Source organism: Pagrus pagrus (genome assembly GCF_965226575.1).
Source record: "Pagrus pagrus genome assembly, chromosome: 4".
Lineage (NCBI taxonomy): Eukaryota > Metazoa > Chordata > Actinopteri > Spariformes > Sparidae > Pagrus > Pagrus pagrus.
The window spans coordinates 13,770,527-13,789,944 of NC_140188.1; the positions used below are offsets into that span (position 1 = coordinate 13,770,527).

Below are 19,418 nucleotides of genomic sequence, written 5' to 3' on the forward strand. Positions count from 1 at the left end.
TGCGTGCATGTGCGTGTGTGTGGGCCCCAGTGGAGTCTGATAAGGGGAGGCTATGGGAAGCAGAGACTGAAGCCTTGGATAATGGAAAAGCTTATCTGATCGATGGACCAACAAGAAACACTGAGCATGCAACATACACACACGTAGACGCACACATAACCCGTTTACCAAACTGAGGCCTTGTGGAAACAGTACTGTTATTGGTAATAATTATGACCCGAGGGCATCCACCTTTCAATGACAAAGATTAAACAGAGTATCAAGACCTCCAAGTTCCTGGGCTAAAACTTTTTATTGTTCTGTCTGGGTTCCACATTCACTTAGTAAAGATTCGGGCTCCTGGGTGAAATGCTTACGGATGAGTTACTGTGAGACTTCCAACAGGAAGACCCTCTGGTTTCTGGCACTGTCTTGTCCTTGATCAAAGCACCGAGGGGTAAGCAAACAAAGCCAGGCTAAAATTACACATTCTCAGAGCTGCTCGTGTTGTGGCATGCAAGCGCGCAGAATAGTCGACTGATTGATGGGCTGCTCTGAGACTGGCGCGGGTGTACAGTATTATCTCAATAATCATAAGATAATGTCTTTCTCAGTTCCGCGACCACCCACTATGCGCCTCAGCGTGTTCTGGTGTGCACGCCGTCGAGGTGTGTCAACATGAGGACGGTGGAAACAGCTGACAAAGCCCCAATTATATTGCTGCCGTTTCTATTCTCTAAATAGACTGTGGATCATCAGCAGAACATGGTGGAACCACTATAAATTACAGCATTTTTACATAACCACTGGCTGTGGTTGCTGCTCTAACACAAGAATATGGAAACTAACCCAGTGTTAAACTGTAATATTCTATGGCCAGTAGCAAAGCACCCCTGTCACTATCCATTCAGATGATTTTCTTTGTGTGCGTGTGTGTGTGCGTGCTAGGGAAGAGATACTGTTAGGCTGAATGTCCACCCACTCCAACCCCAAATAACGCCCCAGTCTAAACCAGCCGCTTCCACTCCTACCCTCTGACTTTCACATATGGGAGTGAACTGGAAATGCGTGGCTGCCAGAAAGGAGGAGTCATGATGGAAATAGGCCAAAATGATGGAGGAGGAGATAGAGGGGAACGGTGGGAGTACGATATAGCTCGCACACACAAAAGTCACCTCTTATAGGTCAGGGTACATGAAAACCTGGGGCATAACATTAAATTGAAAGTAAATAAATGTGCCACTATGAACAAAAATGGCTCATGATTCACCAAATCAACGAAAAAACAGCAAATAACCCCACCGAATCATGCAGACAAACAAAGTCTGAGGAAATAGCATTCGGTGAGTTGTGACTGGCTAGAGCCGGGGTTTTGTGGTGCTTTTTTTTTTGCAGGATGCAATTTAAACACACCCTCGGGCTACAGGACTTCATGAATAGGACAGAAAATCAAGAGCAGAGCAGAGCGAAGAAAAGAGAGCGAGAGAGGAAAGAGGGGAAATGAGATAGTGGCGAGAGAAAGAAAAGGAGATGGCGGAGAGAAAAGAGGAGAGAGAGAAGACGATTTAAGAGGAAGACCAAAGTGGAAAAAAGGAGAGAAGGGCACTGAGAGAGGGAGCAAGACCAGTCAACGAATGTCAAATGGGCTTCTTAAAATGCATTGTTGGAACGCATGTCTGTCTTATCACTATGTCAACATAAAATCCCAATAACACACTCACCTCTCCTTGGAAGCTCTTGAGCAAAGGGGCGACCTGTTTCCGTAAATCCTGAAAAAGAAATAAAGAAAAAAAGATGTTCGTGAGTCTTCAAAATGAGATAATCAACAGATCAATTTTAATCCGAAAATAGTACACAGGCACTCGTGGCAGTGATGTTCAGAGGCACTGAAAACCTGTTAGTTTCATATTAACAGACCATGTCGTGATCAAATAAGTCACTAATTGAAATCAAGTGGCGACCATTCTTGCCAAAGCCAATGAATCATGAGTGATGCGTGAGCGAGTGATGAACACGAGGGCCAGGGAGGAGGCCAGGTTTGTACCCTGAGGTGCTCTCACGGACTGCGTTTCTCATCAGAACAGGTGCAGCACCACCTGGGCCACCCAGAGGCACCGCTAGTGCGTGTGAGACGGAGAGTGAATGAGCCACAGAGTAGGCCTACAGTTAATGCAAATTGTCTCTGCGCACCAAGTTTCTACTATAAAGCAAGTGCTTTTCATCCTGCAAGTCCCATTGCATGACTTTCCAGTACGAGTCAGCGGTTTCAGATTAGATAGCCAGTCGAGTATGTATCAGGGGAACATGCAAATCACCATGCTGTTAGCTGAGCCTACATCCTGACAAACTGAACTGGAGCGTACAGTAAAAAGCACAGCAGAATAGGACATTCTGTACAGGAACATTTGATTTGCACAGTTTGTGGACACACACATACTCACAAAACTGCCTAATGAAGATGTGAAGTAGGGCAACGACAGATGTGTGCTCGGGAGACTCTACGCCTTTTAGAAACCTCCGCCTAAAAGCCTAACCGATGCTGCATGGAGAGTGCATCCCAAACTGACCTGGGACCAGTGTCTGGGGCTGGCCTAATCCCAGGTTGGTCCAGACAGGCCGCTTGTCTGGGGCTGAGGACAGGTCATGACCTCGGTGACCCTGGCCCATTGTTACCTCATAAGGGGTCGCTGTGGCTGTTTGTCTGGGCCAATTCAATATTCCCCTGCTGGGGATAATGACCTCCACCCCGCCCCTGCCCCCACCCCCTCTCCCTGCTCTGGCTCTCCCCCTCTCACACACACACAGGACAGGCATGCACAAAAGAAGTGAAGTGGCAGTTCTGTCATTTGCATTAGATTTAGATTATTTTCCATTTAGGAATTCTGTTTCCTGTCAGTTAATTTCTCAGATGACCTGCACTACTTCCTGTCTGGATTAATGAAAAACATCTTTTTATCATGATTTGCTTCAGTTTAGGTTTCATCGTTTTGTCGGAGCAAAGCACAATGCGCTAAAATATTGTTTTCATTTCAGTATTTTATACTTACATGTGCTATTATCACAGTGGCTTAAACTGTATGTAAATATTTATGTATACACAGTGACCAAAAAAAGAAGCCTCTGTATAATGTAATGCAGTCTCGTCCAGTAGTCCTCCGATAATTACGGCTAGTAGTCCTCCAATAATTACTACCTTTCTTCAAATCATAAAGTTCAACATTTGATGAGACTGCATCTGCACGAGGAGGAGCCGCCTCAACACGACCATCACTTATTCAACAGTTTCACATTTCTGTATTAATCTTATTATTTATTTTAGGCAGAGTTAATTAAATTCAAATGTTATTTCAGTTTAGATGTTTATCCTCTCAACTTACATTTTTCTTGTCTAAGTTTCGGGGGTGCAGCTTGATAAGCTTGCAAACACACACACAAGTGCACACACACACACTGAATACACACTGCACCCACAAAAACAAACACATTCAAATTACATGCAGAGGCAAGCCACTGCTTTTTGCTGAGGACCTGAGCTCTGAACCCCTTCGGTCCACTCTCTGGTGCTCCGCCCCCTGCCCCCTCCACTTCCAAAGATTTATGACCATATAACATAACAATGCACACAGACACCGTGGTCAATCTGTGTGTGTGTGTGTGTGTGTGTGTGTGTGTGTAGTGAGGGGAGTGGAGGGGGCCAGGCAGCAGGAGATGGATGGCTGGTGTGTGAGCTGCCGGCAGACAGCAGACAGGCCAGCCCGAGGAATCCTCCAGGGAGTATGGAACTCCCATTCGCTGTCTGTCTGCCCTGCAGCTAAACACAAACGTGTGTATGTGCATGCGTGCGCGCACACACGAGCACACACAAAGTTGTTTTACTACCACTGCCTCTGGCTAGCAATCTTTGGGACATTTTACAACCATTCCCACCCTTGCCTTTATAACAGTGTGGTAGAGGAGTCTTGACTAACTAAAAGGAAATTAAGAACTGGATGAATAATTCAGGCAACTTAGGAGGCACAGTGAGATGTAGTCCCACAAAAAAAAAAAAAACCCAACAGTGTGTCAGTCCTAATGAATTATGAAAACTTTGTTTTCACGCTGCATTTCTTTGCACTACTTTCAAAATGCTACAAAAGCCTGCGTGTGTGTGTGTGTATGTGTGTTATTATGCAGACCATGAGTGCAGTTCACGCCGAGTACAGCTCAGCAGACTAGACACAGTCAACGTGGGCCGGTCTCCTGGTTGTTGAATAATGGATCAGAGACGGACTCCCGCTCAGCCTAATGCAGTCTGATCTGATGTGACTGTGATCTCCGCTGACTGGTGCAGACCACAGAGAGCTGACAGCCCTGCTCTATAGGCCGGGTCCACCACACACACACACACAGCCATGCAAGAGACAGAAAACACAGCTCAAGACGATCGGGGCATTTTTAATCAAGCGCAGCCCATCGCACGTTATCAACCAACCTATTTGCTAAGCAGCCTTGATGCTTATACACCTCCAAACGCCGGGAGTTTTAGTGCTGATTCCTATTGAGCCCGTTACAGCCCTGTAATGAATCCTGTCGCTCGTCTGGCCTGGCTCAGATTCCTCCTCCACATACCAGGGAGATGCCAGGGGCCACACAGACGCCAGAGGAGCCTTCCTAAATCACAGCCTTGTTACACTGATGAATGTGTGTGTCCTGTTCTGTGATCTAGGCTATCTGCCTCTGTGTGTTTGTGTGCGCACCTCTGCTTCTCTGCATGTACGTCTCTCTCTGCCTCCGTGTGTGCTCCTACTTATGTGGTTATACTTGAAAATGAGATTAGAGATGAATGTGTCGGGTGAAGTGAAATTAGTGTCTTTTGTATGCAGGTACAGTTTTCTCTGGTGTATATGCCTCGACACCGGGGTGGGCTACAAGCTGAAGCCAATAGTCACAATCCTCATCCTGTGGTAACTATAATAGGCCCACTGTCAACTCCGTCGAGAGTTGACAATTTTCTATCCACCGTCTACTCCATTCATACATAATTCATCCTACCATCAATAATTCACCATGGTGACATTACCAATAATAACACAACAATACTTTGTTTTCGCTGTGTGGTTTAAAATGTGTTGCCTTGGTAACAGAGATGAAACAAATATTCCCAGGAGGAGTGATGGGAACACAGGAACAGGACAGAATTCCCTCCTGATCCCACTTAGTAGTGTTGTCACACTCTCTTTCTTTCTCTCCCTCCTGCTCTGTCTCTCCCGCACTCTCTCCTTTCTCTCTCTCTCTCACATACACACTCACGGACCACACTTTCTGCACGCATAAAAAACTAGGTCAGATAATACAAACTCCTGAGGGGTTTTCTGTTTTGTCTCTTTAGGATTTCAGGGAAACTAATGGAGAGACTATTTTTGGGAGCCAAGCCCGCATCTCTGCGCCGTCTCCTCCTCCCCTGCTTTCTCAGTAAATAATCACCGCTACATTTATGAAGAGGAGAACAGACACGGAGAAACACACAGGCGAGCCACGATTGTCAAAAGAATCGCGGGATGTATGCATGGCTGTGTGTTGGTGCGTGACCGTGAATATCTGATTTTCTCACCTCTGGTGTGTTCTTCTTGAACTCGCGGCTCAGGTCAATTAGTTTCTTCCTGGTCTGTTCGCTCTCGTCCTGTCTGTTGGCAAGCTGTGTGGCGGTGGCGTCTAGTTCTTTCTGCAACACAAACACACAATTTTTATTAGTTTGCTGAACATTTCATCACACTTATCAATACTGTCATGATAATCAGCATCATTGTTATCATTCAGGATAAAACGAAAAGTTGTTTTCTGACTAGAAAGCAGACGTCTTGACCCATCTGGCATGCTGCGGACTACCCATACTGCCTCAGCTGAGCTTGGCCAAGTGTTGCGGCAGAACAGAACCACAGCACCGACACCCGCCAAGTAAAACCCGCCTACACCAGCAGTTTGATCTGCTACCAACATCTGAGCCATTCAGCCTGTCAGTCAATCAATCAGTCACCGCTGTGTCGGGCATGACAATATATGTAGTAATAGACTACTACTCTTACTACAACCACACACGCAGTTGACAACAATTATTGACCCCTCCCCTCCCCTCATAACAGCACAATTATCAACAACAGTGTTGTCAAGGCTGCGGCAGGGCCCGCCTTTATCCACATCCATTTTGCATTGTTATTAATAGCTATTTATGGGACTTGTTCCAGATGATGGGCCAAGTGCTGACATTAACAAGACGTTCAGGCCTTGTAAAGATTGTATCTCTCTCTGCTGAGTGTGTTGCTGGATTATGTTTCTGTTGGATTCTTGCCTTCTGTCACGCTCACTCACTTTTTTTCCCCCTCATTTTTTCCGTACTCGCTACAGATCATCCACTCACTTATTCAACCAGCAGTACCTTCTCCTCCGCTTAAATCTCTCTCTTCTCCCTTTACTCCCCCCAACCCCACCCCTCCCATCCACCTCCTGTGAGGCCGCCCACCCCTGAGAGTGATTAAACGCTGCTGAAGGGCCGTTATGCTAACTAACACACTAATCATTTAATACACACATTACCACAGGGGCCCTTGTGGCTCAGTCTGCTGACAAGGTCCCAAAACACACTCACGCACACATCAGCCCACCGCCCCACATCGCTCTCACCCCCCAACGCACACACAAGAAAATACAACCCTCTAAAGAAATAGTGTGATCAAGTACTAATTAGGAGATTTTTCCCCCCATCAGCATTAAGTTTTATTCCCTGACCAGCCGTGATCTCGTTTTATCCACAAACCGTAAAAAATATAACAAATGTTGGTCGACTGTCCTCCGCAGTGGGTTTTACGCAGTGGCACAGGACGTTTGAGGAAAAAAAAAAAAGTAAAAAACTGCTCACTTGCTTACATGCCATCTTGCTCTCGCTGCCCATGGAGCAGTTGATGTAGCAGCCTGTCTGCCCATGGCCATGGAGCAGCTGCACTATCTGTTAGTGAATTCGAGCGTGCGCAGAAGCTTGTGCAACGCTTGATGAAAAGGAGGAACCTAATAAATTTTAATCATGTTAAATTAATTGTCAAAAAATGAATGCTCTAGTTCATGAATAGAGGTGTAATTATTATATTGGTAAAGATTAGCTACAGGAGCAAGAATATAAGGCCCAGTTGGTTCAAAGATATTAACAGATAATAGTCACTGGCACATATTAATCACAGTATGATGTATTAGGCCTTAAGGCTTACTTTCCAAAATCATTTAAATATAATAAACCAGTGGGACACTTCAGTTTTAAGCCTGAGCTCAAATCAGAAGGCATAAGTAGCAAACAATTTTAGGTATATCCCAAAAGCAAAGAGATAATGCTGTTAATCATCCAAGCTGTGCCATTAAACACTAGGAATTAATTTTAAAAATATAGAATCTCCCTCTGAGAGTACATGATCTGAATCACTACATTAGTAAAATACCATGGAGGAGCGATAGAGTATGTGTGCGTGTTTGTGAGTGTGTGTGTATATATGTGTGTGTGTGTGTGTGTGTGTGTGTGTATGTGTTATGTGCACCTCAGGACACAATTAAGTGCATCCAACTTGAAGAACAGTTTGAGTTTGAGTAAGTTAATTAAATCATAATATATTGAAATGAAGTTTGGTTTGCATTACAGTGCCTCTTTCTCACTGTTCGGCTCTTGTATTTTCTACTCTTGCCTCAGCTCTGGGTTTAAATAAGGACACAACCTCACATTGATGCTTATTGAGTTGAAATAAATAAAGAAACAATACCGTCTTTATTAAACTTATCAGAATGCTCTTTGATATGCAAATGAGTCCAAGCGAATTCAGGTAAATCTATTTTCAGTTAAATAGAGTTATCCAAAAGTCAAAGGAATTCAACAAAATAAGCTAATCTAATCTTATAAATTGATTAATGAGCTCTGTTTCGGAGCAACACTGAAATAACCACAGTCCTCCACTAGGGTTCTGCTTTACGAGGTCATGTGCCAATCCCTGACGCCCTTGATTCTTTCCAATCCCTTTCCAAAACCCTGCACATATCCCAATGTGTTACCAAATCCCCATTCCAAAAAAAAAAAAAAAAAATTCTCACTGCTAAGCTAAATAAACACATCACACATGGAAGAGGATTGATTCAGTGCCAAGTGGGCAAGTAATTATGGGCATGGTCTCAGTAAGGGGGAAAAAAAGGACCCTCAGACCCAGTCAGGTTTTGACTATGCAGCAAAGTCTCTGCCCACATCAGCAGACACACGGGCAGACTTTACACTCATCTTGCTGATAGAGCGTAACATCCACATGCACAATCCCTGCTGCCTTGTTCATACACATCCAAGTCTTACTGACCAATACTTTTCCCATTTTAAGCAACATATTATAAGCACGATTACTTGTCATATTTAAGCACCTAAAGTGAAATACTGAACAAATGTGTTTTTGTAATGTTGGTTTTTAGCAAAAATAAAGCTGTGGTCAGTTTTTATGTTCCAAAGGTGCAGACTCAAGCTTGAAACACACAGGGGATGTCCTTTTTCTCCTTTTGTTCTTTGTTTCAACCAACTATAAAAACACACTGCTGCAAATATCTGCTTGTTCAAAGGCAAATTGGAGGTTTTCTTTATAGGTAAATGGGGTTTTTTCAGTTTATAAAAACAAACGTGGACTCAAAGGGTTTGACAAAGGCTTTTCCCTGTGCAACCATTTTATTTCAATGGCTAAATGTGTACCGATGGTGTCAAACTGACTATGTTTCCTCTAAAACTGGTTTCAGAACATTTACATATGACGAACAGATGCCACTTCCTCACAAGGTGATATTCTCAAGTACATAATATTGTATGAGAGTAGAGCTGCACGGCCCACGATTGTAACTGGTTTATATTTACGCTAATATGATGTTGTAGGTATCAATATTACAGATAACAAGTTTGGATTCTTCGCAGGGAGGACTGTCAGTGCCCAATCGGTCCAGCTACCTGATCCTTGCTAACACCCACATCACAGTTTATATTACTGTCGTGACTAAAGATAGCTGATAGTTAGATTAATAGATGGCTAAATAGAAAGATGAGGACCTTTCATTTTTATAATGACTGGAATGGTGACATCTGTCACTATCCATCTATAGTCATGACAGTGAACACAAACGGCAACACTGAGTGCACACTGGGCAGCCAGAGGGATTGGTTAGAGCCCTTGCATGTTTCAGATTGAACCAAGAGGTCAGGAGCAGAGAGCTAACAATTATTTTCATTGTCCATTAATCTGTCGATTATATTCTCGATTAATCTATGTCGATCAGTGATTCATAAAATCCACAATGTCCACAACCCAAAGATATTCAGTTTACTGTCACATTTAAGATGCTGTAATCAGAGAATTATGACTCTTTTTTACCCACACCAATTAATTGATTATCAAAAAAGTTGCCAATTAATTGACAACTAATCAGTTAATCGGTGCGGCTCTACAGCAGTACAAACATGGCTTGTAAAACTTCAGAAAACTGTTTCAGAATATTTTAGAAATGCAAATAAACACTTAGGACTATATTAAGATGCATCCACAAACAGCAAGTCAATTCAGTTATTTTGTTGGATTCATAAAGCTCCAAACTTTTGGAGGGGAATACTGTTCACTTTAGGCAAGTCTGCTCTACGGGGGCTCTACCATCTGGCATACCACTGGGACTTTCCTTCCGTCATGTTTGACATCAATGATTGACATCAAGCTAGTTTGATAAACTTTCCAAATTAACATGTTTGACAAGGAGCTGAGACATGAATAAAGGAACTCTAATTATCAGAATACAAAAACAGACTAATTAAAAGGAGTCCATACTTCACAATACATAATTAATGGAATGACAAGAAATATAATTAATTACATTGGCAAATACAAGCTCTTGTGTTGACGCTTCAATGTAACGCCTACAGAGCAACAAACATGCATGAAGACTTCATGCTTGGGCCCTCAGGCCTTTGGGCTTGCTCTCTGAGGTCATCACTCTCCAGCTCTCCTTGGCCTGACTTTGAAACATTTTACTTCTCAAATCTCAAAAACAGTTTAATTTACTGGTGAGTTAATTCATTTAACCGTTCACATTAGCTCCAGCGCTATTTTTAAATCTGGCTATGGCTGGTTAGGACTGCACTGTCTAGTTTAGCAGACGATGGAATATGGTGTGTGCAGGGGAGCATTAAGTGGGCTGTAATGTCTGTGTGATTGCTGTAACAGCCCTGCTTGGCTTGGCTGGACTGGCCCACAGCAGCAGTCCCTGTCCTGGTTCATTTGGTCGTCTGGTCAGCTGTAAAGACGATTGGAACAGATTGCCAACACTCCCTAGAGAGACTTCAACACCGACTTGGCCAAGAAGCCTCCCGCACACTGCTCCACACGCGTGTGCTCTCACATGAATGCACAGACGGGCCGCTGCAGTAACTTGGGGAGCCCAGTCTTTCCACATTCTTTTGAACTCGGTTTCAAAAGAGGAAGTCTGCTAACATGTTCGCCCAGTGAAATTTGGCATGCTGAGCTATGTTTGCAGCTAGGAGGGGAGGCTGGGCCAAACGAAAATGTGTATCTCTCCGTCCGACCACTGTGGTAATAATACTAATCACCGATAACAGTCACGGGTAAACAAATCCTATTACCACTGGCCATCAGACCCAAGGTGTATGTGTGCGTGCTCATCTCTCCTAATGAAATTCCTTCCACTCGTCTGCAGGCAGAGAGAGGCCTTCTATCAGACTAATTCGCTCTAATTACTCTAATGAGCCACAGGTGATGATACAGTGAGACTGATTAATTAAATGGGAGGCACCAATCAGGCATGTCTGATTATGCCAATCATATCGACTACAGACTAAATGAGATAACAGGAGACAGACGCACTTTAATTGAGGTATCAAAACTTCATGGAATTCCTTATGCCCTCACGCTCCGCCGATGCCGAGACAGATAGGCTGGTGGAATGACAACAAAGTTATTGTTATGTACACAGTGTGAAGTCAATCTGACTGCAGCTGCCGTCTGTGCCGACACGGTGACCAGGAGAAGAGAACACCACGCGAGGATTTGCTTCAGATCTCACTCTCTGTGGAATAATTGGAACTGTAGCTGCTAGAAACACTTTGTTTACACCTCGTCTGCAGTCACACATGCCAAGTAGTCTGCCACTACTCCTTTAGTCCAAACACAATGTAGGTTAACTGCCCCGCATTCGGTGCATGTTTTACACATTAATCTAATGGAGTACCACTCTTGAACTGAAGCCAGGCACAGAAAGAGAAAATACATTCACTTCTTCTTTGTAATGCTAACACCATATTATTCACACTGCAGAAGAGGGTAATATTTTAAAATAAAAACTTTTCTGTGTACAAAGTGAGAGGCTTTTTGTCTCCTCTGTACTTGGCAACATGACACAGATGTTTAAGAGATGAAGTTTTCTGTCCTGCCGCTGCAGTCACTAATCTTCCCTTTTATCTCTGACATGTCTGAGGCTGTTATGTGGTTATGATAGTAAACAGTAAAGGCGTCTGGAAAGATGTCTTATCTGAAATCTACGAGGCCTTCCTCTGAAACTCCCCCTCCATCTCCCTTCAGAGCGTTCCACCTCCTATGCGGCTGACTGTTCTGTATGCCAAACCTCCTGTGTGGGGGTGGAGTCGTGGGGTGGCGGCTCAGTCAGGAGCGACAGCCACGCTTGCTACAACGACACGGTACATGATCACAGATCACAGGCACGCCCCCTCAAAACACAGCACAACAGCAGCACAGATAAGAGACTACAACCCCGGCTGCCTGTCTGCCTTCCTACCTTTGACATAGCAGGGTGCAGAACTTTGAATGTACCAGCAGACGCCGTTTTCTCAAACCACACAGGGTTTGAAGACGCAAGTCATATCCTCCTGAATCTCCGTTGTTGCTTTTCCTCTCACCCATTGGAGTCAAAGCCGCAAAGTTTTCTTTACCACAAGCAAACACAATACTTGCACTGTGACAACTGAGGCCTGAACACTTTTGTGTGTGTGTGTGCAAACTGTGGGTGCATCTGTGTTTGTGTGCAGAGCGGCTGGGGGCGGGGGGTCAGCCTACCACTCTCCACAGTCTTAACAAGACGCTTGTGGTCCCTGAGCGTTTTGCTCCTTTTTTTGAACACAGATCCATATCTACCAACAGCACAGGAGCTGTCAAGACTCACCTCACTGACGCTGACGCAAGCCTGGATCAAAAACAGCCTTTTTACACCGCAGCCTCGTTTGTATTGATCCATGTTTCTCTGCTGAGAGACTGGTTGTTGTTTTATCTCCCCAACATCCAAGCCTTAACTCTCCTGAAGCTTACTGAGAGCTAGTCATTATTTTGCCCGACCTATTGTCTGACAAGGGGTTTCAGAGGCCAGGACTGAGCCTAAATACAAATATAATGAGACTAAGATGGTTCCTGGCGTGGAGGAAGTGCAGCTCACTTGGTCTCATTTTGCCGAGTTCGAATTTAGCTGGAGGCCTGTGTCACGAAGGGTGAGTGGTGTGGTGGGTGCAATGGGAGGAGAGGGGTATGGCGATATGCTAGGTTGTAATGCATTGGTGAAAGGGCAAGATTTTTCATCCCTGCGTTTACAGGGTGGAACGGCTAGGATATTGAGATCTGAGATAGGATCAGAGGGTAGTGAGCTGTTTCAGCTACGATAAAGGCCACGCATTACAAACAGAGCACAGATATAGAGAGAGAGAGAACCAGAGAGAGAGCGAGCGAGAGAGTATCACACCTCTCATCCCTGAATTAATGCCTCCATTCTGCCAGGAAGCCATTCTGTGCCAGTGAGAGGAGATTGGGGAGGGGATGAGTGCACAGATACGGACTAAAAAATGGAAACTGCGATCATGGAGAGGGGCGATAGGGATTAATCAAGTCTGGGAGAAGAGTGGGGCTCTCCAGGCCCTGAAGCACATATACACAAGCCTGGGTCCCAAGGACTCAGACAACGACTGACATCAAATGCACATAGAAGTAACCATCGGTGGATAATGACAGGGTCACAGGTGCAGCCTCGCAGTGTTATAATATTGTAGATTTCCACTCATGGCAAAATTCGTATACGAGCTGGTCCTTTTGGCCTAGAAAATCTATTACCCTTCAAAACGGAGACGTGTTCAAAGTTGCTCTTAACTAAGTTAAGATCTGATCTGTTCTCAATTCGTTAGCCTATTTGATTTGAAGTAATTCACTTAAACTTCCTTTTAAGGACTACAAGCAGTTTCATGCCATTGGCACAGTTACAGAACGGTGAAAAAAGGGGCTGCATCGCTCTCATGTGCCTCTGGTACATTAGATCCCTGCTCTGCATGATGCCCTTTTCCACGTTTTAATTTAGCCTCGTCTATCTGTTGTATCCAGTAATTTTCTAGACGCCTGATGATGACACATCAGCAGGAGTTGTGTCACAGCCTATAAAAGCAACATGTTCACTTCGACGCATAAATCAAAAGCTTATATCAAAAATGCCCCATTAGGTTAGATACAACTAGACTCATTTAATGTGTCCGGCCCATGCTGTCACTATTTTCTAGCATAGAATAGCCTTCTGACTGAGTTTGACACCCATGGTCTATACGATCAACGTCAACAGAGCATGTCCCGGGGCTAAGTCTTACTCAGCCTTTATGAGTAAGAGTTTTCTGCTCTGCTTGCACGACTTTTGAGCGGAAAAGGCAGAGAAACACAGTGAGAAAGAGAGAATGAGCATAGCTAATCCTTACAGTAATGACAGAATAATTAGCTTGCATTAGGCTACGTAATGGGTTGTAATTATATCATTTATTCTGCATTGAGAGAATATGATATAAAGCCTGCACAATGAAGGAAGAGGAATTGAGCTCAGTGGGAAGTAGGATGGAGCATGTGTAAGAGCTCAGGCTCTTTCTATTGATTGATCCAAACATCAAACGAACCACTGGAGTAATGGGGGGAGTGAAGGACAGCTAAAAGCTATTTGGAGCCTTCACTGCATAAAAGACTTGACCTGTTCCACACAGCCTACATATCAAAACCATCAAACAGCAATCAATAGACCAAAGCGGTCAACTCAACAAACCGTCACCCTACTAAAACATCAAACCCCCGGCCCAAGCGTCAGATGATAGGCTACACTCAGCTTATCCATTACCATCAGATAAAGAGGAGATAAAACACAGAGCCTAATCCTTTCATGTGTCGTGACAGCCACAGCAGCCTCCAAGGCATTCCTTCAGTCTGGCTCTCAAATAGTTTTATGGCGGAAGGCAGCCATTCAGTCAGCCAGCCAGCCAGTCAGGGCTGTTCTGGTCTGTTTGTCTTATTTCACAGTTTACACGCTGTTTTATAGGTAGTTATTATGGTCACCATGGTGATGCCATACGTTTTTACGGTCTTTTGGTCTGAGGGCAGAGAGTGTAATAAACGAAAAAACACACACACATGAAAACAAAGACTCACAAAACACACTCCTGCTGTGGAAAGGTCTCCTGTCCCTCGCTGCCTCCCCCACTCTTTATCAGTCTCACCAAATGCCTATCTCCCTACTTTCTGCTTCATGTGAAACATGGATAGGCTAACATCGAATTGTCCTCTCTCATTCCACATCTGGAGCTGATCAGAGGGCCTCCTGGAAGTTGAGGCCTCTGGGCCTATTAATAACCATACCGCTGAACTCAGGGTCAGACAGCAGTCAGCGGATGAGCCTGTGTCTACTAAACACATAGTCCCTTCCCCCCTTCCTCAAGAGGACAACTCTCACTTTTAAAAATGAGACAGCAGAGCTTAGCAATGTACATTCAGTTTTATGTTTTTCAAACTGGGGACACAGAGACTCCTTCAACTCGAGCAGGAGCTCACAAATTATTCACACAATAAGTAAACAAAAACTTAAGTTTGAAACTGACTATTCATTCGGTCATCCTTTAAAAATAAAAAACACATAAGCATAGGAAAACAGCCTGGGCTAATTGTGAGACGATTTTCTCCCTTGAGTTGTTTTTTTCCTTCTTTCCACATCCCAACAAGTTCAAGTTCAAGGAGACTAGACCTGTTAAAGGCAAGACAGATGGTAAAGTCATCATCTGTTAGCTCGAAAGGTTGACCAGTCAGACAGTCCAGGTCATAGTGAGGTCTGCAGGATCAGACCACCTCTGAACCCTGACTCCACTCTGACAGCTGCTCAGGTCAAATGTCAGGGAGAGGTTAAGGTACCGTCTGAGGACTCCCAATGAATTTAACAGATACAGGACTGAGTCATTTGCATGGAATTTCCCATGTATCGGTAGACAAAGCCATGAATCAGTCTTATGGTTATTAACTGTGTATTAGGCTAAGCCTGAGCAGTAATAACAGCAGGATAGAAGTGGACTGACAGGACGATTAATCGATTAATTCTAAAAATAACTTGCATATTACTTGAAGATTAAAACAATTATTAGTTGCAGCGCTCACCACAATCTAATTACAAACACGATCTAAACTGTGATCTTTTTCCCCACTGGCTATAATTTATATGTTTACAATATTTACAATAGGCCACCCAATGCAAAGCATCACAAAGTTATTTGTCCAATCAGCAAAGCCATGTAGTTGTTTACATCACTCTATTGGTTTGTTTCTGGAGATAATACAGACCAGCTCTCCTTCCCCCATTAATATTCAGGCTTCGAAACTGGATTTACTGCCAGGAAAATAATAGCTCAAAAATCGCTCTTACATTGTTTCAGATCTAAGTCTTAATTGCTTAGAAATTCATCTTTAGATTTAGGTAATCATTACCTTCACTTGGATATTCAGTTCCAGGGGCGATGTCGAGCACTCAGCTGTTGGCTTTTTTTGCTCCAAACTATCGTAATTATAACAGCCTTTAAAAAAGTATTGGCCACGCTTGAATGTAAAGTTTGGGAACAGAAGTAAGAGGACATTAAAAACCACAATCTCTACGATTCACATGTAAAGTAGATTATGGATGCCTTTAAGATTGATCACCCCATAACAGGGAGCTAGTGGTACAAAACTGACTTTGGTTCCCTTAACTTAAATAAGACAGCTGTTTCCTTAAATGATTAAACCTCAAAACCTGAAAATATACATAAGCAGTTCCTCAACAGTTTCTAAGTTCCTCTGACTGAGCACAGCTCGCCGACTACAACCTAAAACTAGACTTGTGAATAGTATACCGACTGCAGAGAACAATTTGTTAAGCATAAACCACCCCCATCCAGCACACACATACACGCACCTGTGAATACAGGGTAGTTGAATCATCATAATCGGTGGTAGTTTTCTGCTGAGCCCAGCCAGCAGTCTGTGTTATTTTTAGCGGGCTGACACAGAAGCAGGCCGTCCATTTACTCTGTGAGCTGGCAGCAGGACCATCACAGCTCTGGTTGCTTTTAAACTACCAAAATGGGAATGAGCTCAACATAAACACTGCAAAGGTGTGGACACTAACAGAGACGAAGTTAGCTCACATTCAGAGCCATTACAATTCCATTACTTAAACATCAGGCTCCTAAACACATGGCGGCGTATGAAAATGCCAAATCCACACACACACACACACACACACACACACACACACACACACACATTAAACCATCAAACATCTCGTCACCTTATAGCCGTGAGGACGACATGTGAAAGTTTGTTCCATCCCTTTTTTCAAAGCCAACAATAAACTTTGCACCTCAGCATTGGTCACATGAGACACATTTTTTTAAATGAAACAATTCCTGCTGTAGCAAATCATAAACTCCTGGATGGACTGAATAGAAGACAACATCAAGTAAGAGAGTAACAGATTGGAGTGTGAAGTGAGGCTAAAGGTTGAAGGCTGCTCCCATCCAATGTGACTGATTGGCTCAGCCTGAAGGCCGGCTATGGATCTCGCAACTGAAGCCATGATTGACATTGAGAGTTACACAGAGTGAGCTATTAGCAGATAGCAAGTCATATCATAATTCAATCCCTACACCATCAAAGTGCACCAATATCATAATTCAATACTAAGAACCATTAGCCTGCAGCACACCAATATCATAATTCAATCCTGAGGCCATCAGCCCATGCCAATATCATAATTCAATACTTGGACCATTAGGACACACCAATAGGCCTATTAGAATTCAATACCTGTGGTCAATGATCTCGCAAGACACTGATACTGGAGTCATGGGTTGACATGGGATGAGGTCTGCGCGCAAGGATCCTTCTCAGGCCTTATTTAGCCCAGATAACAGTGAGATAAACAACACTAAAATTAGGAAGGGCAAGTGGTTCACCAAAAAGCTTGGCCACACCAGACGCTGAAGGCCACGGAGTATTTGCTGCAGGAACAAATTTCGGCAGGCTTATGCAGAGGGACACGTTTGTTGAACAAAATGAAGCACTGCATTAGCTTCAAACTCAGCAGTGCGCTCAGCCAAACTTGTCAAAAATGTTTCAAACACTGGCCCCCACTGTGTGACCGTCTGCAGTTGGTCTAAATTATCACATTGTGGTACCTCGTGGAAATGGGACTCCATTTCGTTTTCTGGTCCATTGCCTCTGTTTATATTTCCATGTTAACATCTTGTTTAACTCCTCAAAACACTGCAAATCTCATCCAGGCTCAGCTTGCTGGGTCATCAGAATTTAACAACCGATCAAACGGGCTCTAAAAGCTCACATTTCCTCAGCTGCTTTAAGTCATTTTTTTCACCAAAGTCGTCATTATTCAAAGTTATTCTCACCACACATTTCTTGAGTTTCCTCATAAACTCTAATCCTCATGTACTGCATGTACAGTGTAAAAAGACTCTGGAGAATGGAAAATACAGAACAGAATGATCCATTACTGAAAAATAGAATACATAACTGCAAATTACAGAAGATTAATCAGCAACTATTTTGACAATTGATTAACTGTTTTTCTAGTAAAACTGCCAAACAGCCATTGGGTCCAGCTCCACAGTTGTGAGGATTTCTGCTTTTCTGCTTATTATAAACCTGAGAAATATACAATTATCTATTGTTATCGTTATATGACACTGTATATTGTCTTAGATTTTGGATGTCATTATATTATAATGTGATATGGCATAAGTGTTTTCTCTTCTTGGTTTAAAAGGCTGCATTACAGTAAGTGATGTCATTTTCTGATCTTACCTGACTGTGCTTGTTAATACTTGCCTTTAGACACTACGTCATTATATCCACATTACTGCTGATTATTTACCAAAACACTTCAGAGACCAAACTATTGTTAAATATTTCAAGGAAAAAAAAAAAAGCAGCATTTCAATCAATAATAAAAATAATCTTTAGTTTCATCTCAAATTAATTGTTAGCTGCAACCCTACTTTACTTACAACACATGACAACAACATCCTCTGTTTGACAATGATCAATGGCAAAGGGATCTATAAAGTTTAATTATTAGTAGGTGTATTCGATTCCCCAGGAAAAAAAATTACACAAGCAGGTGACATACTTCTGAAAACCAACAGGTATTGAGTGCTCATAAAAAGTTGGCATTTTAATTTAGATCAACTGGATGAGGGTGAGATCGCTGAAAACATTTGGTAGACAAGTAAAAAGATAAGACCAGAAGCAAGAGGAGTGCTCAACTGTATGAGAATGGATCTGAGGCCCTGGTGGTCTGCACCTCGCTGTGTGTGTGCATTCTTACTTTACCAGTCAACTATGGATGAGAGCAGACATTTTTTTCCCCTGGGAATGCAAGTTTTTGTTTACTGAAAACCGTGGGCTTAATATTACAAGATGAACAATAGACTATACAAGATTACACTGGCCTTGGAGGCACCGTTTCAAGTGTACACTTGATTTTTAAATAGCGTGGGCATCATCCTCAAACTTACAAGAGGAAACGGCGAGTATATTCTAAAGTGAGCCTAGAGAGAAGTGTCCAGTCACTGAAGCTCTGCTGGAATACAGAGCAGCAGAATAATGGATGCTTCTGTCATGAGATACGCTGAAACTCTATGATGCTGTAGGTGAGAGAGACTCCAAGTGGGTCTGTAAATAATGCCTGCCACTTGAAAACAGGCCTCTGGAAATTGCCCCCTGTGCTCTTGTTGCTGGTTGTTAGCTGGAAGTTTTGTCTGCGTAGTCACGTTAAAGTGCTTTAGTATGATGTGGTGGGGAATATGAAAGCATTACAACAAGATTTTCTTCTCCAGGCGATTGTGAGTCACATCAAATATAAATTCGTCACATTTTCATGAAAAAAAAAATCACGTTTTTCTACGTATAACTATACTTAAGAGTTAGTGATCCAAACTGGATAAACTACAGTACGCACTGCAGCATGTGAAGTGCAGCACAGTTGACACAAATTAATACAACTTTATTTAGGTATTGATTGAGCGTGTCAAGACATGAAATATGTTTTTGAATATATTGGCCAAG

At 43.2% G+C, this 19,418-nt stretch overlaps 1 protein-coding gene across 4 annotated transcripts in view; it reads right to left on the reverse strand.

Moving 5' to 3' along the window:
* cux1b (cut-like homeobox 1b) overlaps positions 1-19,418 on the reverse strand; it is a 66,591-nt gene that overhangs the window by 42,122 nt on the left and 5,051 nt on the right. For all 4 annotated transcript variants that reach the window (XM_084351875.1, XM_084351874.1, XM_084351873.1 and 1 more), the window contains exons 2-3: positions 5,570-5,680; positions 1,701-1,748 (exon numbers count right to left, since the gene is read on the reverse strand). In XM_084351875.1, the coding sequence (XP_084208001.1) occupies positions 1,701-1,748; positions 5,570-5,680 (159 nt within the window). The remainder of the gene's footprint in view (positions 1-1,700; positions 1,749-5,569; positions 5,681-19,418) is intronic.